This window comes from Dromaius novaehollandiae, chromosome 2 (genome assembly GCF_036370855.1).
Source record: "Dromaius novaehollandiae isolate bDroNov1 chromosome 2, bDroNov1.hap1, whole genome shotgun sequence".
NCBI classification, from domain to species: Eukaryota; Metazoa; Chordata; class Aves; order Casuariiformes; family Dromaiidae; genus Dromaius; species Dromaius novaehollandiae.
The window spans coordinates 130,999,130-131,023,373 of NC_088099.1; the positions used below are offsets into that span (position 1 = coordinate 130,999,130).

Consider the following 24,244-nt stretch of genomic DNA (forward strand, 5'->3'; position numbering starts at 1 on the left):
AGGTCAAGAACCTATTTCAAAACAACTGTTTCCACATTTCCAAGTACTTCTTCCCTCTGTTCCCTTGCTACCTCTGCCGAACAGCTGGTTTCAGGAGGATTACCTCCACAAGGACAGTGCTGCCAGTGGCCAGTTAGAAGCAGACAACAGTGGTAAAAACTACTGGACACAGCAGCAAGAAATATTTAAAAGACTAAGAATAAATACTTTGTGTAAAGCTGACAGAAATTTAGTGTTATACTCAGTCCATTAATGCCACTCAAATTCCTTCGGTACAAATGCTTGCTCCTGCCCTGAACAGCACTCTACACAGATGGAGCTTTGGCTATCTGATTGCACTCAAGTTGCCATCTTAGCAAGCTTTTACAATGAGATAAAAGATTAGTTACTTTAGAGTTATTTAGCTCTTCCAAGAACACATTTGCAACAGAGTATTATGATATTGTTACCACTTACAAGTTTATTATCTGAAAGTTTGATAACTTATTTTACTATCCTCATAGTGGGAACTGGCTTCAGAGAAGGAAGCCATCCTCCTTGTAGCTAAGTCACATAATAGGACAGCAGAATATATTTTTCATTTCAAGAGTACAGGAAACACTACAAAGCTCAAAACAGCTATAAACAAGTCTTGGATCATATCCAATACCTGCTTTCAAATACTTTGGTAAAGAAAAAAACAGTATGAAACTATTTTTCTAAAAATGAACTACTATCAGTAGGTAGTACAGGTAGAAATTTGGGAAGTTTTTCCTCTATTGTTTGATATTCTGTTGAATTCAATGGTACATCAACAGCTTTGTCTTTTTTTCTTTTTTAATTAACAGAGCTTTGCAATCTCTCAGGCCCTGCAATAAATCTTACAGTAATAGTTTTCATGCTTCTCCTCCTGCAACTGACCCTGAGTACCACCGAACTGAGTGGCTGAAGGTGGCTTGCAGAGCAGCAGCTCCACAGTCAGGCCACTCACCCACACACAGCCCAGAGAAAAAGGCAGTAGCCTCATCTTTTAACAGTGTTTGTCTTTGATCACACCAGCACTTAATATACGAGTTACCACTCTTGAGTTCCACACCCCAACCTTAGGCGAGAATGAAGCAACTTGACTGCACACAGACTGAGGCCTGTCTTGAAATGCTGCAGCCATGGCCAGCTGTGGAGCTATCTGGCTGCCCCCATGAAAGCCCCTAACCTGGGGGCACTGGGGAACTTGACTCTCATGATACATGACCAATTCCCCTTAGAAGAGGAACACTGCCCTCCTTGACTGCCATCGAAGAGCCAAATGCAGGAGATTTTTAGAAAGACCAGAGCACATTTATTGATAAATAGGTGTGGGAGCCAAGCGCCGGGCAGGAGGCTGGCAGTGCCAGTCCATCTCACGCCTTCTTCCTCCTGCTGCCACCGCCACCACTGGCAGGCCGCCGCTGCTGCCGCTTGCTGCCGCTCTTCTTGCCGCTGTGGCCGGGCCGCTGCTGCTGCCGGCGGCCGCGCTTGCCCCGCTGCGCCCGCTTCTTGCCCTTGGTGGCGGCTGCCTCGGCGTCCTCCTCGCGGAGCTGCTTGTTGACGGCGCGGGTGATGTCGAGCGGCGGCTTCTTGCTGCTCATGCCGCGCAGCAGCTCCAGCTGCCGGCTCCGCTCGGCCGCCAGGTCGCCCAGGAGCGGAGCGAAGCGGCGCTTCTTGCCGCCGCCGCGGGAGGGCGGCTCCGCCGGCTCCTTGGGCAGCCGCGGCTGGAAGCGGCCGAGCGAGGCGGTGGAGAGACGGGCGACGCGGGCGGCGCGGCCCAGCTCGGCGCGGCTCTGGTGGCCCGTGGGGTGCAGCGGCGCGGCAGGGGCCCCGGCGGCGCGGTGGGCGCGCGCCAGGTTGCGCAGGCGGTTGAGCTCGTTGCGTGCCACGCGCTCGCGCTTCTCCCGCCGCCGCTTGGCGAACTGGTCCTCGTCCGGGTCGGCGCCCGCCGGCACCTCCGCCACCCAGGCGCGGGCCGGGTCGCCGCCCGCCCGCCGGTAGCCCCAGCGGCGGCGCCACTCCTTGGCCTGCTCGTCCCACACCAGCGAGCCGCGCTTGCGCCGGCGGATGCCCTTCAGCCGCGCGAACTGCTCCCACCGCGTCGGCGGCCGCGGGCGCGGCGGCGGCTTCTCGCGGGGCAGGCGGAAGGCCGGCTCGGGCAGCTGCGCCACCAGAGGCCCCGCCGCGCCGCCGGCGCGCTCGGCCGGCAGCGCCCACAGCTGCGCCACCAGCAGTTGCGTGTTGTCGCGGGCCAGCGCCCGCAGCAGCGCCTCCCGCCGCTGGCCGGCCCCGCGCAGCCCCGCCGCCGCCGGCGGGTTGCGGTCCAGCGCCAGCAGGTTGCCCAGGTCGAACTCCAGCTCCAGCTCCTTATGCACCGCGATGCTCCGCTGCTTCTCCGCCTCCTGCTCCTCCGCCGCGGCCAGCAGCTCCTCCACACGCACGGCCGCCATGGCGGCGACGCGAGGCCCCGCCGCCCCGCTCCTCCGCCACGTGCGGGCAGCTCCCGCCGCCCGGCTCCGGAAGCGGCCGCGCTCCGTTCCGGGTCGGCGCGCCGGAAGCATACCGGAGGGCCCGGAAGGGAGCGCGGAACAACAGCTCCCAGGGCGCACCTCTCCGCACCGCCTCGGCGGGAGGGGCGACCCAGGCGCATTGCCTTCTGGGAGCTGTAGTGCGCGCTGGCCTGGCGGTGGCCTGCGGCGGCGCGCGGCGTTCTGGGAGGGGCCGGAGCCAGCGCGGCATTCTGGGAGTCTGCTGAGTGCTGGCGGCGCGTCGCTCCTGTCAGAAAGTCCCTAGATCTTTTCCCACTTATTCAATTATCAACATGCATTAATTCTGTACAGCTCACACCAGCAATAGTGGCTTGTGGTCCAGCCCTTCTGAGTAACGCCAAAAAGCTCCCCAGTGAATTTTCCAGGAGCAGGTTGCCCTCGTGTAACTGTGGGTAGACAGGGCCAGGGCCGGTTCTCCCGAGTCACGAATGGGGCTGAGGCAGAAAAAGTGTGAAAAGAGCTCATGCATAGGGAGGGTGAACACCGAAAGTGTGTTCAGTCTCTGCAGCAGAGAGACAAGGCTAAAGCAGAGTACGCCGAGCACCCAGAAAGTAAACTGGGCCTCGGCATCTTCTACCGCTGCGTAAGGGGTAGTGCAATAGCACCCCAACATCTGGCAGCTTTGAGACTGACAAATGGGGAAATACTTCTCTGTTTTTATTGTAGCGTAACATTTAGGTGTGAAAGTCATTGCTAAAGCTTAAGCCAGGCACCGAGTGGCCCGAGGCCGGGCTGGTCCCAATCCCAGCACCGAGGCCGTGGGGAGAGAGCCGAGAACTGTAATGCCTGGCAGACATAACGGTAAGTGAGGTGATCGGATGATACCGCATGCACCAAGAAGTCTCCCGGTCAAAGATACTGCTGTGCTATTTTGAAACAAATGCGCTATGGCAGAATCCTTCTATAGCAATACAGTCATTTGGCTTGTATGGCCATGACATTTTGAGCTGATCTTTGGTGCCCTAAAAACAAGCTCATGATAGGATTTAGCTGCAGCCAACAAAAGATATGGGAATTATTATACTGGATACAATTTGCAACCAAGTTGAACATGTCTCCTCCCTTAACTTGTGTTTGGAGTCATGGAAATGAGTCCGAGTATAATGTCACAGATGTATTTTTAGAATGAAAATAAAATGTTGGTCTTGTGAACTGAAGATAAATATCTTATTCTCAGATTCTAATGCCTAGCATAGCACGTCTTATACTTTATAATTATAATTATGAGGGAATCTTTTTTTTCCCCCCCCCAACCCAGCAGGTCTGAATGTGATTCCTGTACTCCAGAGCAGCAAATTCCCTATGCATTTAAAACCTGATTAGATGCCACGGACAGTTTTTCCATTTACCACAAGATGGCATTGCATTGGGTACTGCTTTGTTCACTTTCCTGGACAGCTCATACTTTCACCTGGAATTATAGATTAAATTAAATACAGTTCTTACTTTTTAAGAGATGTACATGCACTATTTTCGACACAAATAAGTTCAGGCATATATTCATACTTTTGTACTGCATAAGCAAGGTGCACTGTTTGGGCAGCTGAGACCTTGATCTGTCCTGTCTTATCTCTAGATAGCTAGCTTCTTTGATTTATATTTGTACAAAGCCCAACAGTCTTCAGGTAAATGACTGAGACTGAAGGGACTTAATAAAATTTGTTACACAAAATTGGTTGATAGTTTATGATTACTTTGTATCAACAGAATAACAGAAGGAATGCAAGCCAGGAATTGGTCTTCATATTTTACATGATAGCATGAAGCTTCTAAGGAAAAAATTAAAATGAAAAATTAAGTTCACTCTCAGAAAGTAAAAACTTACCTTCTGGAAATTTGCTTGGAACTGAATTCCAGCCTTAAGTAATCCAAAAATTGTAATTTACAGTACTTGTGGTCCCAATGCAGTAAATAGGACTGATTGCTACATTCTATCAGTGTCTCTTTGCAGTAACAGGATAATAGAGGCACCCTTGTATCTTGTTGATATTGCCTTCTGATAACCGACAGCAAACTCTATACCTGCGCTCAGATGGAGTTCGAAGCTGAATTTTTTTAATGGCATTCCTCCCTTGTTAATTTTTGTTGTGTTTCTTTGCTAAAGCCAAAGAATTGATCCTATGTGTTTAGTCTCTAAGCCATGTAACTGAACAGTAGCAATTATAATCAACAGAGAAAATCTCTAAAGACTTTCACATTCTTTTTTCTGTATTTAAAAAAATCACGCTTTAGCAAATTAGGCAGGTCTTTGAAGCTTGTCACAAATAGATGTTACAATGCATTCTTAAAGCTATTTAAAAAAAGCTTGTATAAAGAAATCATCTAAACTTCTATTTAGAGAATGATTCTGAAAAAGCTTCTTACATCTTTTCAATGATTCACACTTCTAAGGAACATGAGTGAAACCCTGACCAAGCTGTAGTCTTTGAGGGTTTTGCTGTAGTCCTTGACAGAGTCAGAGTTTACTTATTGCATGAAGAAATTTCATAGTCTTTGCAGAGATCTTGTCCCTTTGCATGCAAAAAAGAAGTATCTGCTCATTTTACTGGCAAAGCCAAACTTTTTACTCTGTAAGCACTGAAGAACAGACATGATATAACTGAAGAACAAGCTTCTACTGTGCTTCAAATTTCCTCAGCACAATATTGCTTGCTATTGAAATCTGACTACAAAATCATTACTGCTGACGGGATATTATTTAGACAGGAATTTTTGAGTTTGTGGTTTCAGAATGTGCTTGGTAAGGTGGGTTGGGAGAATATTTGAGTGGATTTGTAAACCAACAGAATTTGTAAATGGAATCATGGATATTTTAGGAAATTATCCGATGGTGAGAAGCAGCTTCTGAGATGGTCACTTTAATAATCCTAGTCATGCTTTGAGCTTATAACTCTCAGTTTATAGCTGAGAATTACAAGCAGGCACACAGCTTCCCTGAAGTGAATAGGCATCATATCACATTTCTCTAAGTGCCTGTAGCTGGATTTGTGAGTGCTCAGCCATAGTACTTGAAGACAGTTATCCCTAATTGTGGGCACTCACAATTTATAGGTACTTCCACAGTTTCAGCCTTACCCTCTCTTTCCTTGGGTTCTCTATTTCTTCACTATGAATTATAGTAATTTGTAACGCATGTGTGTGTATGCTTAATTCCTTAATGTTTCCTAACTCTCTGTGCTGTGAGAAGCTCAGGCAGAAATTGGATGCTGTGGCAAAGTGTATGTTTTCTCTGAGGTAAAAAGCTGTAATTGCTTTTATTGCAGTTAGCACCCTCAAGGATGATGCATGCTCCTAGGGACGTAGTATGGAGTTATGCATGTGGCCGCACAGCTTTCCTCATCTGAAGTTACAGTGATCATTCAAATCAATACATTTTTCTTAGTTGCTCAGTACATGATACCTAGGTCTGATACAAAACCCCAAGATGTACATAGAAGGTACGTAGGTATGAAAAATGCTATCATCTTTTTTAACACGATTTGTTGTGCTTTGCATAGCAGTTCTTTCCTAATCACTACAGCTTCAATTTTCAAGGGACACAATAGATTTAAGAACCCTGGAAATACCAATTAGAGTTAAAAAGTTTCAGGTTCCTTTGAAAACCCTATTCTGTTCTCATACATAAAGCCTGATTTTTAAATACAGGTACTGTTTGACATCTGGACACCTAAATAATGTTAGCTAGTCATATCTGGAAGTCTGGGATGTGATCCTTCAAAGTATGAGTGCTCCCAGTTTTCAATCAAAAACCCTTTGCACCTGTTAGATTCAAGAGTTGCTTTTAATATCAAAGGTTGTGTAATGGTTTTTGAAAAGCATGTACTCTGCATGAAAAAGCTAAGATGGCATAATGTAATTTGCAGAAACACTTGTCGAAAAGATGAATAGAAAGCATAATGTAGGATATATTTAGTGTATGACATGAACTACAATGTCGATGTGATATACCGTTTTTTATTTTTCTTTTTATATTGCAAAAAAAAGGAATTATCCTGCTTAACTTTTATTTTTGTAATTTCTGTTGGGCTGGGCTGCATCTTTAAGTCTGTATAAAACAGGAATTGTTCTAATATTCAGTATTCATCTCTTACCTTTAGTGATACCATTAACTTATATTTACTCTTCAAACTTTTGCCAATTACCTCTGGATGGCAGTAGATATAGTTACAAGATGATTCAACCAATTCTTAAACCTGCTATGAGGATCATTATGAAGAACACATCTTATCAGGAAAACCCAAAGTGCTGGTAATTTTGGAAAATAGTAGAAAGTGCCCTTAAAATACCCACACTGTCTCCAAATCATTCCTTTCCACTGATTTTGTTCAGAACACTTTGAAGTAAAATCTACTTTGTAGGATTTCTTCCTATAAGGGAGAAGTTCTTTGCTCACTGAAGCTAAATTAACTAAAATTTGGTACTATAGCTTGCGGACCAAATTCTGCTTCTCAGTATCTTTTTATCCCAATGTGTTACAACATGCATCTGTTTCCTGGGCATATAGGTGCTTTTGCAGTCCAAATAATAAAGCTTAGTAGTGAAAATAATTTGGCTGATGAAAAAGACTTTCCTATTCATTATTGCATGTAATGTGAACAAACTGTCTGTCAGGAATGAACAAATGAAAAAGGCTTGCGCCACAATCTTTTATCAACTACCAGGACTGACTTCAGCAGTATGCCAAATATATGCCTGGTAGTTATGGCTTTTACTACTTAAGAAAGAGTTATGGCTGCAGGTATTACAGACAGCAGGTAATTGCTTTTCATGGCTTCACTGAAGCAAGGCCTTTACCTAGAAATACATTAAAAGACATGCTTATTTTTAAGCATGTGGATTGTTGTTTTGATGTTAATGATGTTAACTGTGCTCACACACTTATAAACTTTCCTGACTGGGTTGTAGATGAGCAGGATTAGACAAGATGTGCTGTAGTTTTAGCAGAACCCTGAAGATGAAACTCAGGAGGTTGTAGCTGTAGCTCCAAAACCTACAACTAGGTAACTGGAAATGCAATTACGAGCGGATACTGAGTAGGGTCTGATATCTGGTTTGGAAGCCAGAACGTAGATAGCTGGCGAGATAGCATGCAGATTTGGATGACTACAGACCTTGTGGAAGTCATTGGTAGACTGTAGTTTATTTTGATCAGTTGACTATCTGTGACTGTGTGGTTTCATTGAACTCATTTTGGGTAAACAAAACATAAGCTAAGCTAATCTGAGGCCTTCCCAAGTGCACGATACCTTTTAAGGAATCAGGCCGAAAACAGATGGTGATATGTTTTGCTTTTTTATGAGCTTTACGATGACCTGTTTTTTTGAGAAAGTTTTCTTGTAACATGGCCTTAATACTGAAAATATCAGCAATGGTGTGGCTTGGTTTTGTTAGCAGTCTTTTTAGGAGAATGCAAAGAATGGAGTGAGACCTTTATCAGACAGTGATGGAAAGAATGGCAATGTAATATCATACTCTTTTTCCAGGGTCAGTACTCCTTATCACCTTTCTAGAGTAGACCTACGCCTTGGCATGAGATTGCTTATATGAGTTTTAAGAAAAGCCATTGAATAGGTTTCCTTCTTTTACAAAGAAATCTGTCATGCAGAGATTTGCCCTAGATTAAGTCTACACTTGCAACCAGAGGAAGAAAAATGGTTACTCTGTTCTCAGGTTGGGTTGATGGCTGGAAATTTGACCAGTGTTGGAAATGAGAAGAAGCTTGGACGAGTATTCATCTATGACACTAAAGATGTGCTATAGTCACTGCTGATTTTTGCTGACAGAAGGACACAAGGGAAATCAAATGGAGCTAAGGGTTCAATACCATGAATTTGAGATTAGGATAAATTCCTGTATGTTTGCCAACAATGACTGCGTCAGCTCCTATATTCTAATGCTTTTGTGAGTCAGAAGCAATCCATTTTCCAGCAGTGTCCTTTAGTTAAAGAAAAGGCTTCTTGGGCCATATTTCCAATAGAAAATCTCATCCTTTTATGTGCATGTACAAATACCACATGCATGTTATTAAGCCTCTCTTGCATTCACACATGCAAGAGATTTGAATGATGATTTTTACCAAAAAAAAAAAAAGATGAGACCTGATCTCAAAGCAAAACAATGCAATGCATTTAGGATCATGTTTTTCAGTGATTTATACCAGCATTAGAGAACCTGCAACTTTGGGCTAAGTATAGATCTGAGCATCATTTCGTACAGCCCAGAACCACTTGAATCTTCTCCCCATCCTCACTGGATGGCGTGGAGATGTATGCTGAGATATTGCTTGCCAAAGATGTATTCAAAGTCTTGGCACTACTTGGCACTCAGCAAGGAAATGGCTCCCCATACCCAGTTTACATCTTTTTATCCTCCACACTTTCATTCATCACTAAGGCTGATCAGTCAGGATGGAATTTCGTGCTCAGTGTGTTTTCAAACTGTTATATTCTTAAAGCTACCTTTGACACCAGCGTGATGAAATACACGTTGAAGGTGGTGTGATCAGCAGTGGGGAATATACATGCAGGTCCTGCCAAGAGGCAGCAAAAGCATTTGTGTGTGCGACTGTGCCTCCCACAAGCTACTTTGATAATGTACCCCGTAGGTGTCCAAGTAAAGCTACTAAGTGCTATGCTTCAAATGTGATGTTTCAATTACATCAGTTGCAGTCACTTCAAGGTCTCACTAATACATTTTCAGTTGACAGTTATCAGTGAAAGGGAAAAAAAGTCTTGATTTAAATCTTTTTACACACAGTGAAACAGCACGTCATAGGTTCAATCCAAGATATTAGGCAGGTTTTCATCCACATGTAACCACAAGTGACTCATGTAAGACAAGAATCATCTATAAACTTGTACATGCTTGTACCTGGGATGTGTGTTGTGGTTCAGAGTAAATTAGGACAATTTCTGTTAAACAAATATTTTTCATTTTAAATGTCATACAGCCTGAGGCTGTGACTATACGTCATTACCCAGTGACAACAGTTGGTTTAAAAAGTTCTTGCACTGAAAAAAGAAGTCCAAGAGACTGAGTCAATTCACAGGTTTTAGACCATGGCCACCGGCTAGGTGAAGCAGCATAGCCGAAGGGGGTAGCTTCTGGGGTGGAATGTGAGTGTGAATGAGTGTTTAGGCATTCGAGCTGGAACAGAAATCTCCCAAACTGGATTTACCACTGTGGGAATTAGTCACAGCCTGGCTCACAAATGGGGATGGTCCCTTGGAGGAGCAATTGTGCTTCAAGCCTACAGCAGTCTCCCAGATCTCTTCCTGACAAATTCTGTCTTCTGCAGAGTTGGCATAGCTGTTCATGTCACAGCAGGGATCACCCATAACTGCTCGTGGAGCAGCAGAGCTCCGCCAAAGCTTAGTGTTAAGGTGAACTGACAGCAGTTTTGGGTTACCTTAATATTATGTACTGCAGACTAAAGAAGCTGCTACATGGGCTACTTGTACATTCCTGCAAAGGGTTTGGGAACATGTCAGGGAGGTGGGGTGGGTAGCTGGGATCAGGAACTACTTTGGCCCTCCCAAGGTAACCTCCCCGCTGCTGCTGGATCAGAAACCACAAAGCCAGAGCAGGAAATTCCCTGTCCTGGTTGGGGCTCTTGGTTCCTCAGAGGAGATGAGTGATGCTTTGAACTGTCCAGTGCTTCCCTCATGCCATCATATAATCAAATCAGCCATTCTATGCATTCTTCCAGTTTTCTGCAGCATGTTTCTGTTCATTAGTTGCTGTGCTACAAATATAGTAGCAAAACAGTAAAACGGAACAGAATCTCATTTTCCAAAATCCTTATATGGGCACAGCAGAAACTGGTCAGTTTGTAACTTCTCTCAGTTAGTGAGGAAATTTTCAGAGTCGAGTAGGATGGTTCTATATGTAGCAGCATTTAAGAGCAATAAAATAGGATTCAGTGAAAAAAAGGGGCCAAAGAGAGGATTTGCCTCTTTGGACAAATCTGCAGCATTGCTAATGCTTGATTTAAAACCTGCAGATATCTCATACAACTACTGTACAATCTTTGCCACTGGGACTACCTGCTACTTCTGATCTTTATTGTGCTAGGTACTGTATGGGATGAGGAGCATTCACAGGGCTGTCTCCCAGCCTTACTGCTCCTTTCTCTGTAATACTTACAGGGTCAGGCATTCTCATTCCCTAGCTGTCCAAATATCTTGAATTCTGACAAATGGCAGTTGCTTTTTTTCCTTGAAGATGATTTTGCACCTTCCTCCTCTCTGGACTTCTAAACCTTTGCCTCGCTGCCTGCAGACTCGTTCAGCCTGCCTCTGAGATCCTCTCTGTAATCCATCATCCTGAGCCTTGTTTTCCTCTCATCCATTTTCCTCCATCCATTTCAGTAGTTCCTCCTTCATCACTATGTTAAAGCAGACATCTCAGCTTCATCTCAAGGCTCTTTCGCTTCTACTGCTGTTATATATCTGCCCCTGTATTTTAAGTTGTTCTTCACATCCTCTGCCCTATGCTGATCACCTCCATTAGTACTTCTAATTCATTCTGTGGTGCACTGAACTGGAATTGCAGCGATTTGTGGGGCAGCCTAACCCCACTCTCTTAGTCTAACTCTGGACTGATTTGTTAGTGGATAGAGCAGCTGCTTACTGTGCAGAGGTGTGACAAAACTGAAGTTATTTTTGTGTGTTTATAGAGCACTTTTGGATATATGGAAAAAGTACCATTACCAAATTGACTAAGCCAGACTTAGCTTTCTTCTAATGTGCTGATATAAATGGTGTGATAAGTTTGAATGGAGTGGTAAGTTTGAGAAGTAGTTGAGTGGTGAATTAAGCTTATGACTCAACCCTTGCTGATGTTACCAGTCAGTTAAAGGATCATGGAAAATCCCAGCTGTACGTTTAGTGTGGGCAGAGTTACATTTGGGAAGCAATTGCTTTTCACTTACTTAGTAAGGCCTTTCCTGGGCTTTGTGTCCTACATCAATGAAAATACAGACATTTACAATTGTGAGAGTAGAGGAAGGACGAGGAAAGCTAAGTGGAAAAATACTTCATAAATGAGTTTTAGAGGATCAGTAGGGAAGAAGGAGGAGATCAACATCTCTTTAAATGAATGGTTTGAATGATTGCAGCTTTTCCTTCATGCCAATTTGCTCAAGCTGTGCAAAGCAGCCCTAGCTCTAGCGTATTCTCATTATGTTTTTGCTGATTAGGGGAAGAAAGAAAAAAGCTGTAGATGGCTTAGAATTGTACTGTGGATATTCACAGTTCTTGGGATATGCTCTTGTTCAGGCTATGGGTTATTATGATGGAAACATTATCTAGCGCTAAGCCTGTGTCTTCTAAATAGATCCTCTAAACTCAAACGATTCGAGAAAAAGAAAAGTAGATGGTTGCTATCAAACCCCTTATTTGCTGAAAGGACTAGTTTCAGATTGGAAGTTCAAAGATTTATCATCTCAGTAGATTTAGCAATGATCTTCAAGGTGGCATAAGATGTTTCTTTTACATATAGGAAAAATACACTGATTCCTGTCCGTTAGAAAAAATTCATGATCTTGCTTTTATACCTTCACATTGGAGTTTGTACTTTCCACATAACGTACACTATTTTAAATAATACATATATATATATAAATATATATATATATATGTAAACCGTGTTATCCCACCCACAGTTAGATAGATGTGTTCTGCAAGCTAAGCACCTGTGTTTTCCTTTGGATTTTGAAGTTTAAACCCAGGCAGTTAAAACTGATCATGAACTTAAGAACCTGAATGAACTGGGGCTTTGATCCCTTCCTTTGAGAAACCCACTGAATTTTTCTACATATAAATTTGCTGAGATGTGACTGAACTGGACGCAGCCTAGGATTCTGACTTGACTTAATTATAATTTTGGAAAACTCAGCAGATTGTTACAATTTTCCTCTTTGCAAACTGCACAGATGTACTAGTCCAGAAAACACCTGAGATACTTCTTCATGCTGCCTTCATTCTGGGTGGTAGGTAGGATAACAGCAATTTTTAAGAGAGGGTTACTGTCACATTATGCTCCTGTGTGAAAATAAATGGTATTATACAGCTTTCAGCATCTTGAAAACACATTTTACCTTGAAATCCCTACCAAACATTTGCAGAAGCAGGACTGAAATCAGTGCCATTACACAAGGGTTTGTTTTAGGATAGAGAAGAGCAAAATTTAGCCTGGTTTTCTATGTGTTATGGGCAGTAAGTAGGATGTTGCAAAGACAAAAGGAGCTAATGCTAGGTGCAAGCTGTTTAGAGAAACCAAAAATGTCAGCTGCTGCCTTGTTTTGTCTCTCAGCTTCATCTTTAGCTAAATTAGATGGAAATACTCCTGTTGTTTTTGGTCCAGTTCAAGAAGGTATCCAGGCACGTGAACAGTCCTACTAATTTCAGGGTTTGAAGTGAGGCATGTATTTAACTGCAGAGTAAATTCTGTGTGCAAAATTCTCCAATTGCTTGTGTCACTGAGCAAGAAATCTGAAGACTACATTTTCGACTATGACATAAAATTGAAGGAGAATATGCACCAATAGAACATTTGCTTGGTGAATGTGTGTTTTGTTTAAAGATTATGCCTTTATGGGAACTGCCCAAAGAAGATTCTTCATGTATTCATTCTCAATGTGAGCCTGAGAGAAGAAAATTGGAAATGGACAAATAACTTCTGTGTTACTTAATAACCCCTCCACGCAACTTTCTGAGTTTCCTAATGTAATTTTTCTCTGCTAACATTAGTGCAACACAATACTTGTATAACTACAGGCCATGTAGATCACTTTATGCGAACTGACAAATGAAAGGCCAAATAACATGTTAATTACCTCTCGTTGAAATGTAAGTGCTGTTGTGACCTTTTTTCTGCATGGTATAAAATGCTTTTTGCACTGTCTGGGAAAAGTTATTTGAATGCAGTGTGAAAGCTAAGCAGGGCCTGATCCTCAAAACTTTTACTAACCAAACTGTCCCGTTGCTACAGTACAGGTCTACAGCCTGATCCTTGGCAGGTATGACTTGGCATTGCCCTGGGTTATGTCAGTGTTACCAAGTATCTGAGCCTGCTTTGGTACACAGACTGTTAGCGGGAGGAGCACAGCTGTGCAGTGGCAGGCCAAAAAGTTGCTCTGTATTGTTTAATCCTGAGGGATGAGCCAGTAAATTAGGCTAAGCTGTTGAAAAGAGCATGAAAGGTGAAAAAATGCTACAGATAACTCAGACAATTACTAGCATCCTTGTAACCTGCATTACATACCCAGAGGTGCTGTGAGCAAAGCCCAGGCAGAGTATCTTCTCTTCCCTCCAATTCCCTGGAACATTTAAAAGTTTCACCAAAAGAACATACTGGTGTTTGAAGGCTGGAAAATTGAGTCAAGAATGTGAAATCACAAACTTACAGCCTTGCAGTTGGGAAGGACCTTGGGAAACTGCCCTGACAATAACTGTGCCTTTAAGCCCTCCCTGTCTGTTATTGGTCTGATCTGTTCACAATCTGCTCCAGAGAAAAGAAATTCCACCTTCCTCCCAGGTATTCCCTTAAAGCATTATTTTAATCCAAATGTTGTTTCCAAAATCTAACCTAAATCTTTTGCCACAAATTCAGATTTTTTTTCAGTTCTGCTTGGAAGTGTCGTGCAGATTAATTGGTAGTTTTCCTAGCTACCAGAATCTTTGACATGTTAGAACACTGCTGTGTCCCCTGCAGTTTTCTCTCCTCTAGATTAAGCAAACCATTTCCTTCATTCTTCTTTCATAAGTCAAAAATCAGTAGCACACTTCCTGGGTCTTACAAAAGACCTTCCTGTCAGTATACACAAGAAGGAGACTGGCCTTTTTTTTGCAGTGTCACACAGTGTTGGTTCATATTCAGCTCAGGAGCCAGTATGACATCCTTGTCTGCAAAACTGCTGCCTGATAAGGGTTCCCCTTGTATGAGACACAGTATGATATAACACGATACACAGGCAGTCCATGCTAGATAAAATGGAGAACAGGAAGCTCAGCATCTTCATAACATATTAACTCTTTGTAGTCCTGATCTATATGAGGTAACTTATGTCTCGTGACTGACATTTGTCTTTTTGAAGTCATATTTATTACACATAGTGTGGGAAGAATACTGAACATATGTAAAAAATAGAGTGAATGAAGCCATCCGAATAAATCCTTCACTCAGGTATGAAACTGGCAGTGAATGGGAGAAATGACTGCAAAACTTCGGAGTTTTCCAGGGCGCTGCATGGAGATGGCAGGGCATGTGATCTGTCCCGCTGCCACAAACAGCCAGTCCTGTAGTACTGGTGGTGATGTACAATACTTTCTCATAGAAGCATGAAGTAGACCACAAACCTCTCAACAAAGACACTTAGAAATGTCAAGAGTATTGCAGTTGACAACAGTGTGTCACTTGGGAAGAAGCACAAATTGACACCAAACCAGATGGCGGATGAGACAATTGAGCATTTTGTCACATAGCTGTATAGTAAAGCTAAGTCATATGAATTTGAACAGCTATCAGACTAATTATCGACTTCATAATTTGTCCACTAACAGGTAACGAGGTGAAAACAGTGTGCAGAAAACTGGTACACCATGAATAGTTCAGGTTGGCAGGACCTACTGAAAAACTGTGCTCTGCTGCTTTTTCATGAACTCAGAACTGATACTGAAACTGTTTTTCAAGGAGAAAGCCTAAGCTGTCATAGTTTTAAAAAGGGTACATGAACAAAATCCTATATATTCTAACTTTTAAAAGTATGCAGTCATGTAAATATGGGACATTGCTGTCCACCTCCTCTAATTAAGATCTTTCTTACTGTGTTTTCCCATTTGTATACTCCAGTGGATTTAAATGGATTTATTTGTGATTTACTTTGGTTTAACTGAAAAGGGAATTGGGATCATGAAAGAGCAATGAAAATTTATACACGACGGCCATATTCTCATTTACTCAAACATCACTTTACACTTCTCTAACTATGTAACAGAATGGTGAAGTGAATGTGAATGTAGTCTGTATATCCAGTGAGATGCAAAATAGCTTTTGTGTCAGAGAGAATCAAGGCTGAAAAGAGCTTTGCCCCTTAGAACCTGAGCACAGATGAGTTTATTTTTCTTCACATACACACTGCTATAATCAGCCATAATTTAATTGAAAGCAATTAGAATTAGAAATGAATGTATTTACACAGTCAGAAACTTAGCGTGAAGAGAAAATGAGGCGCAGGTAATTCCAAAGTCCTTCATGCCAAGGTATCTTCCTATTAGTTACCTTTATCCTAGCACGTATTTTGTAAAGCATGAATATTCTTTATAGAATACTGTAATCTTCTTTGGTTTTATTAAAAGCTACCTTGAGTTTCATTTGCACAATAATTCATTTATTAAAGAAGCATTTCCCCATAAAGATCTTTAAATATTTTAAAATTCAAGTGCTGGAGGGGGTATCATCACATCTGAAGGCAATCAACCATCTTGAGACAGGTTAATAAAAGCATCTTACACTCTCATTCAAGAGTTCGAAAGGCACTCTTGACCTCCATTATCAGGCACAGGACTCCTAATGATTCATTGATCACATTTTCTCTGTTCTTCCAAAATATCATGAGCCTAAAGGTTTCAAGATATCCAGCATGAGAGATTTTTTCCTGCCTCACAACTACATTTGACAGATGACCTTTAATCTTTCTTTCACATTAGTGAGATATTTAGTAGAATAACACAGATACATTTTCCACAAGTGTCTAATGTGCATGCTCACAGAATCCCCTGTCCAAAGTACAACATGGTAAACAGCTAAAAGAGTCTTGCTTCTGTAAGTGCCTTCATTATAAATAAGGGCACTGCTTTCGGTATTCCTCTTCCAGTAAGATCACAAATTTTGAAAGCCTCTGACTGTATATAGTTAACCTGACGCTGTTTAACAAGGAGATCGGTGCATATGTCGATATGCAAGAAGGTTTCAGAACAGATGTGTAGTCTGTTTGCATCCCTTCAGTCCAGCATGCCGAGAGCTGCACTTATATTTCCAAAGTACTGAGAGGTCCAGTGTACTCGGCATTTCGTTTTGCACCTACGCTGTTGTGCCATTCGGGGGACTGACTACAGCTTGCCTTACCAACCTGAGCTCCTCTGAAATTTCCTGGCTTGGGTACAGATAACAAGGGAGATGTGACGCTGCGAACCTCCACAGCCAAGTCCTCGCCCAGGTTCCTGGGCAGACTGGCACAGCCTGCGCTCAAATGCTTGCTACCAGCACCGTAGCTGGGCAGTTGAAGGTGACTTAAATGTCAGAGCTGCAGTCAAACCTTTGGACTATAGCAATGTTCCCTTTTTTGCTGCTTCTCAGGCCCTGGCGAGTGACTTCTGTTGCAACTGTATAGGTCAGAGGTGTTGTGGAGTGCACATGAAGGTGCAAGATTGCACGAAGTGTTAAGAGTTACATCATGCCAGAGCTCCCCACGAGTGAGTCAGTGGTCCTTACTGCGTATGCCCAACTTGTGTTGCTATGTGGGCCAAGTCAACTCTTATTAGCAAGGAGCTCCTGTGCAGCTTTTTTAAAAGGGTCTGTGCTCTCTTTAAGTGGGTGAAACCAGAGGTTTGATTCTTTGCTCTGTTATGCTGGTGAAACCTGAAGTTATTCCACTGAAATCAGTGATTATAAGGAGTTTCAGAAATGTGGCTCTGTCAGTCTGAAGCCAGTTCTCTGCTGAGGAGAGGAGGCAAGGGAAGTCATCCCATCAGGACGAGCTGCCACCCCTGAGCTCTGCAGATGAGAAAGGGGAGGGAGCCGAGAAAGAGGCAGAATAGCAGTGCAAAGCAGCTGGTAGAGCACGAGCTCAAGGTCACTTAGCTGTTGCCCCAAATCCATCAAGAAACTACTGAAAGCCAACAACTGTTCAGGCTAGCAGAATGAAAGAAGAATGGAAATAGCTCAGCTGTGGCATTATTCAGTAAAGAATTGCAGATTCTGCCAGCACCCTTCGGGAGGACATCGTTGACATAACCTGGGACCGTCATAGTTCTTAGCCTAAGCTTGATACTGTGGATCAAACTTAGAGTCATTTTTCTTGAACATATTAACCTGAAAACAGATTCAAGATTAGATTCTTGAGTGGATCAGGAACTGCTGACAACCTCTCTTGGGACGAAGAGCTGAATGGCTGAGGGCAGTAATACTTTGATGCAAGGCAGAGTCTGTTAGAGTAGCTCTGGACTGACGCTTTTCCTATTATTGAGGCATATATTAGGTTCTATCAATTCTGAGTTAAATCTTTCCGCTCCCCTCTATTAATAAACATAAATGTGTGAAAATTACCCTGATCTTCTTCCAAAGAGGATATGCCTCCAGAATCACTTCCAGTACCAAGAACCTCAGAATTCTGCTGCCATATTTAGAGGCGATATAAACAGCCCTTGAATTTCTGACCAAAATCCAAATATAGCCTACTTCTTTCTGCCAAGTGAAAATGTACCTTTTTATTTCATTTGCTTTTGTTTAAATTGAACTTTGTTTCAAACTTTTTGTTCTATAAGCATTGCTTTTGCTATAATTATTTAAAGAAAATGAGAAAATGCCCAATTCAGTCAACTGAGTTAGTATGCTGCCACACTGAATATGCCTGCTATCGTCATTCTACTAGGACATATGTTCTGTTTTTGTTACGACTTCTCACTGACTTCAGCAGATTTATACAAGAGCTGAACCCATCCTTTAAAGGACAGATTACCACAATTCTATCTGACACTTTTGAAGTGGGAATAGTTTTCTGGTTCTATGTGATTTACTGAAGTCTAGGAAGAAGTACACCACCTGCAACTCTGTCTTTATGGTTAGAAGCTAGCAGTGCATTGCAGTGATTCCCTGAGACATCTAAGCTTACCCCGTGTGTATGCTGTGGTGTGTCGGGTCCTGTTTTCCCAGGCATTCAGCTTATCACCAGTTTGACTCTATGACAGGTTTTGCCTGTGATGGTCACCTCTCTCTTAGAAGTGGGAAACTGCTGAGGGTCCAGGAGAGCCTCAAGAAGCAAAAGAGGTCACACAGGTGTGTGGAGGATGTTACTGTGGTGTTAACCTCAACTAGTTTTAGGTATCTCTGCTATAGGCATCTACATAGAGCTGGTTATCTAGGCTCTTCCTAGAGCCAGTGGAGAGAAATGGGAAATTCTGTGATGTTCTAGATATCTTGTTTGAGACGAGATGCAGCATGCCCTAGAAGTGCTTGTTTCTCTTCAATAAATTTAGTGGCAGTTTGAGTAACTGAAATAGAGCCCTCCTAATGTAGGTGTTAGAGATAGGTGAGATGATCCTATCTTTCTTGTCTGAGACTCCTACAGGTAGAGACCATTCAACGTAAATTTTATTATTGTATAAATTATATATCCAGAGGCTTTTTCTTGTTTTGTTTCTTTCTTCTTAGCTACTCTGTAAAAGCTATTTTTTTCTCCTCCATTCTCATTTATTGTTTCTTTTCTTTCCTTGCTTATATTTTTACTTGTAATCTATTTTTCATCTACACTTCAGTGCTTCGAGATGGTTCTGTGCAAATAGATTTGGCAATCAAACTACTTAAGGAATTCCTTCAAAATCCTTACCAATCTCTTGAGGACTAATTAGGAAAGCAGGCCAGTCAGCTGGACAGACTCATTTGACCACCCTTGCCTAATGCTCCTCCTTTGCTGCATCTGTGTCTCATGCACCTTCAGTCCTTGACATGAGGTACCAGATGCAGCCGGTCGCCTGACCTGCAACCTGCAGAAATGCTTGGGCACAGCAGCAAAACCGATGTTATCCAGTGGACCCCGTGCTCAAAGAGACTACTTTAAGCAGTCCTTTGTCTTACCTGGAGCCTCTCATGGCAACTTCTGCCCCTGTATTTCCAGGTCTGGAGTCTCATGTGCTGGGACACATGGGGAGCTATGATGCTACAGCTCGCAGATTTAGGGGCTGACTGCTGCCCAGATGGGGTGCCAGTGCTGTTTTCTCCCACTGCCTCCCCGGCCAGAATCTCCTGCCGTTTTCTGTTTGCCGCTGGCAGCTGCCTGACCTTGCTGCGAGTCAGGTCTGGGAGCAGAACCAGCATAAAATTACACAAAAAATGAAAGATATTTTTCTCATGAGAAAAAGAGGTGACATGGAGACTTCTGTTTTTTGTTCTCTTTAAAACTGCAGGCTTTCAGGTACAGCACTAATACCCTATGTGGTACAATATAAAAGCAGTATATACGTCTTGAAAATGTCTGTGAAGAAGTAGTACATAATGATCCAGTCCAGCTCCCACACAGAAATTTCCTTTTGGCTTCAGTGGTTCAGGATTAAATTTTAGGCATATTTACTCACTGCTATCTTTATTTATTGCTGTCAATATTCTGCTCATTCTGTATGGTTAAAGACAAAGATACTGTAAATATTTCAGTACAAGCTTAAAAACATAAGGGGGTTTCCAGTGCTGAAAAGCAGTTGTACAACTAGGTTTTATGAATCGTTTTCACACCAGGCTACTCTCTGCTCTTATTCCCTATAGTGAAATTCTCCCAAAGCAGCATCCACAGGCCAGGTCTGTGGATGAAGCCATGAAGATAATGGGGAAAAAAAGAGATCTAAAATACCTTTTGCAATCTCATTTTATGACTTTTGAGGTACAAGAACTCAGTTGGTGGACGCATACGGGTGTGATACGGGGCTGGTGGGTGCAAGGCAGCTGCCGAGTCCGTGGCAGCACTGGGTTTCTCGCAGCGATGCCCCTGCTGTGAAGCACATGATGTTCAGTAAGGACAGATGCTGCCCTGCCTGGCGGGAAGGGGGAACCAGAGCGTGTCGTTGTGCCTGTAGCCAGACCCAGGTCACGTTATGTGAGAACAAGTGACCGCACGGGCCAATATTAAGGCCGCTGGCTGCAGCCCCTTCATTTCTGTCTGGTACATCTGAGCCTGTCGTGTGCTCAAAGCACAGCCCACTGTGTTCACATTCACCATTGCTGCTCACTAGAGTATTCACTGGAATATTTGCTGGAGGTGAACTGCGAGTGTAGTCCGAGTGAATTTGTTTCAAAAATGTAAATGAACATTCATAGCAGGTTTTTTTTGGGGGGGGGGGAAGTAACATTTGTTCAACTGTATTTGTTACACTTGAGCTATAAAAAGCAACAAATTAAGGCTCAACATGAAGCCACATAACATAAAATCAAAATATGACAGCAGAAATGTTTCAGTATCTGCCCACCACTTGCACAAACGAGTGAGGAAGTGTCTTGCTTTTTCCAGAAGGACTATCACAGCGATCCAGCCTAACATGCTCTAAAGTCCAGTCTTCCCTTTAGGACCCCTTTAATGATTTGCAAGTCATAATGCCTACCATTGTAAAGGAGGATGCAATGTGATATCAATCAGTCCACTTACTGTATAATGCGTATGCAGTCTGATGGGAAAACACTGTGGCTCCCACCTCCCTCCAACTCTAAAGAAAGGCTTTCAGGGTGGTAGCACAAAAACTTTCTGAAAGTGGACTGTCACAAAAGCATGGAAAGATGATCTCAGATTTGCATGCTTAAATGGTAAATTTCTTTTCTCTCTGCCTAGTTTTTGATAGACGTTTGGGGTGCACACATTTATGGATAAAGACCCAGGAACTTAGTTCCCCGGAAGTGGCCACTTTCTCTTAGCCTGCCAGACTTTTGCTACACCTGGAGCAGGACCACAAGGTGAACTGTCATTGCTCGAGCCGGTTGGAAAATTCCCATCTAGTGATGCTTTGCTTTTGCTGCCACCTCTTTAAGGAAGTCTTGTGGATGCTGGTGAAGCTCTGGAGCTCATTTTTTGAGTAGACCTTACTTTCATATTTGGGTTATCCAGGTTTGAGAACCACTTCCATCAGTACTGTGCTTTAGAAATAAAAATCTATATAAATATGTATTATTTTCACAATTACTCTTCAAATAAAGTAGCTATTTGTGCTTGTTATTATCATTTTGCATTAGATAAAATTTTCTTTTTTCAGAGTCATGAGAAAAATCATCCTGGAATGTATTTCCAGAAAAAAAAAAGGAAAGCCGGAAAATCAGATGCTCTGTTACTGCACCAAAGGAAGAGGAGGTAGCAGAACCTCTGATGGTACCATTCATTTAAAGAAAAACAATTCAAAACCTCACAACGTAGCAAATTAACTATTAGGTGCATCTGACGATGATTATTCATCTGTAGTGTGGTCCAGACCAAAAAATTCTATTTGTTTTCCTGTGATTACTTCTGAAGCACTTTAGTACTGTCACATCCTCCTGGCTTTGCTGTTTTCATTACTCCTGACAGAACGTTTGGGAAAAGGCAAGAAGAGAGAAGGGATAGTATAGCAGTTTGACAGCTCTAATTATGAATATTTAAGAGCTGTTTAAAAGTGCTCTCTTTTATCACCCAATTTCCTATCAATGACAGCATTGGAAGCACTTGTCTCATTTTTCAAATCAAAGCTTCTTCAAGCAAAATGCTTGGAGACTGAATAGCTTATGCATTCTATTAATCACAGAGGGTGGGAAAAGATCCATCAAGTATTTCAGATAGTTTGAGAGTGCTCCATCCCTGTAGTGCTTTCACCTCCCATTTCTCACAGATGAGTGTACGTGCCTCCTGTGAATGATCTTTGTGATTCTTTCTCATCCAGAAACAGTCTTAGATTTATCTTCCTTCAACAGTGCGTCAAATGATGTCTGAATATTTTAAAAAAGAGTAACTTCTACTTGGGGTTAGTCACAGATAGAAGAAAAGAGTAGTCATGTGTTGTTATCTTAAAGGAGAATAGCTCTTGCTTATTCTGCTTCCAACAGAGTCAAGTTTCATCGAAGAAGTGTTGTGGTTTAGTTGGAAAAGAGTAACCATCCCAACTTTGAAATGATCTTTCTTGATCTAAGCCAGAAACAATATTATTGCCTGGTGTTTATTCTGTGATTACTGTTACTTTCTTCACTTAGGGTTAACTTTGATCATGACAGTAAAATGGGCTGCAGTTAATTGTATCTTGGTAGTTCTGTGCTTTATGCAATACTGAAGAGAAGTGTCTTCTTCTTATTAGATCATATTAACCAGACTCTCCCCAATAATGACATTAACATGCTGCAGAAAGTGCTTAACTGCTGGAGATAGAGAGGGGGAATATGTTCATAGACAAGCAGAGTCCATACCCAGTAATAGCTGGGCTAGTCCTTTGTCTTCTGGGAGGCTTGCGGTGCCAGAGCAGTGTGATAACTCCTCCAATGTTTTGAAGGAATCTGTATCTGCAGTGCTTGTCCCTCTTCCATATGTTCCTGAAAGGTGACATAAGAGACAAATATGATACGAGATGAAAAAAGTCAGTACTTCATTGAGCAGCATCCTTTCCTGTGGCATTTTCTAGTAATAGTGGAGGGGATTGTCCTTCCTCCTGGTCTCATCAGAGTTTGAAAGTTGTGGTGTTATAGCAAGGACAGCCAGTTTCCAGCTTGGGATTTGACTGAGTGATGTTAGGTAAGAAAAAAAAGGGTTAAGATAGGGAAGCAGAGAGAAGGGAGCTGTAAAGAAATAGTTTGGGAAAATGAAGAACTGGGAGAAGAGCAAAACACGTGAAACTGGCTTTGGGAAGCCTGGGGAGAACAGAAGAGAAAGAGATTAAAGAGTAACAAGTAGAGCTGGAATGGGAAGGACAGGAAAAGATGAAAAGACACAAATAGAGGGATTTTTTTAAAAAAAAAAGTTTGTCAAATTTACACAGAACATTGCCAAAGAGTAAAAAGCTGTCCTTATGAAAGTGTAGAGGATCCAGCCGATCAGAATATTTGTATGCTTAGTTTTGTCCAAGTAATTGGTCTAGAAACCTACAGCGTCATATCCTTGCCTGCTGGTTTGGACCATAGAATTTAGTAGAAATTTATTAGGAGTTTCATAATATAGACTAGAATCTGACTTTGTGTTTGTAGCACCAGTCTCCTCCTCTTTCAACTACCCTCAACCTCTCCATTCATTCATACATTAGAAACAGCATCTCATCTTCTGTTTTCTGCTAGGTTCTCATTTTTGCTTTGTCATATCTTCTTGTCACCAGAAAATAGACCTTCCTCAAAGCCTGATGTATTTGCCTGCTAGGCAAGTGTTCAAGTTTAGAGTCAAGTCCACACCTATGATTCTGACTAGAAAGATATGTGGGATATGAGCAACCGCAGTCTCACTTTAGAAATATGCCAGACAGGAAACAACTGTTGCTTCAAGGCTTTACCTTCTACCTTTACAACGACTGTTGTATTTTTAAAACTCAGTTTTCTCCTCCTTCCACTAGCATTAGTCAAAGCAAATAGGATGAAATGTGCTCAAAATTATGGATAAAATTTTCCAAAGCAGGTTCAAAACTCCTTTGTATACATTGATACAGCTGGATAAATGTGCCCTTGAGTTCAGAAATGCCTAGTCCCACAACTCCCACTGAAATGAGTAAGAAAGATCTGCATACAGTCACCTAAGAATGAATTACTAACCAAAGACAGCTACAGCTGTAAATCTGTGATTTTCTTTTTTCATTGATGCTTGTTCTATGTCTATGTCTATATTTGGTCTGCATCTTCATGGGTCTAAACTTAGAAATATTCTGGTCCAGCTACCAAACCAGAGGAAGCTAAAGAAAAATAAGGCTGCAAACCTTTTAAATTGAGTTCACTTTTAA

At 42.4% G+C, this 24,244-nt stretch overlaps 1 protein-coding gene and 1 long non-coding RNA gene across 2 annotated transcripts in view; one reads left to right on the plus strand and one right to left on the minus strand.

Moving 5' to 3' along the window:
- Positions 1-434: 434 nt before the first annotated feature.
- On the minus strand, positions 435-2,640 carry RRS1 (ribosome biogenesis regulator 1 homolog). The gene has a single exon (XM_064507454.1). The coding sequence runs from the start codon at positions 2,565-2,567 to the stop codon at positions 1,380-1,382; it is 1,188 nt and encodes a 395-aa protein (XP_064363524.1). The 5' UTR covers positions 2,568-2,640; the 3' UTR covers positions 435-1,379.
- A 94-nt stretch (positions 2,641-2,734) lies between these two features.
- The window catches only part of LOC112992254 (uncharacterized), a 41,001-nt gene continuing 19,491 nt past the window's right edge, over positions 2,735-24,244 (plus strand). The window contains exon 1 of the long non-coding RNA XR_003261482.2: positions 2,735-3,356. This is a non-coding gene — a long non-coding RNA (uncharacterized LOC112992254). The remainder of the gene's footprint in view (positions 3,357-24,244) is intronic.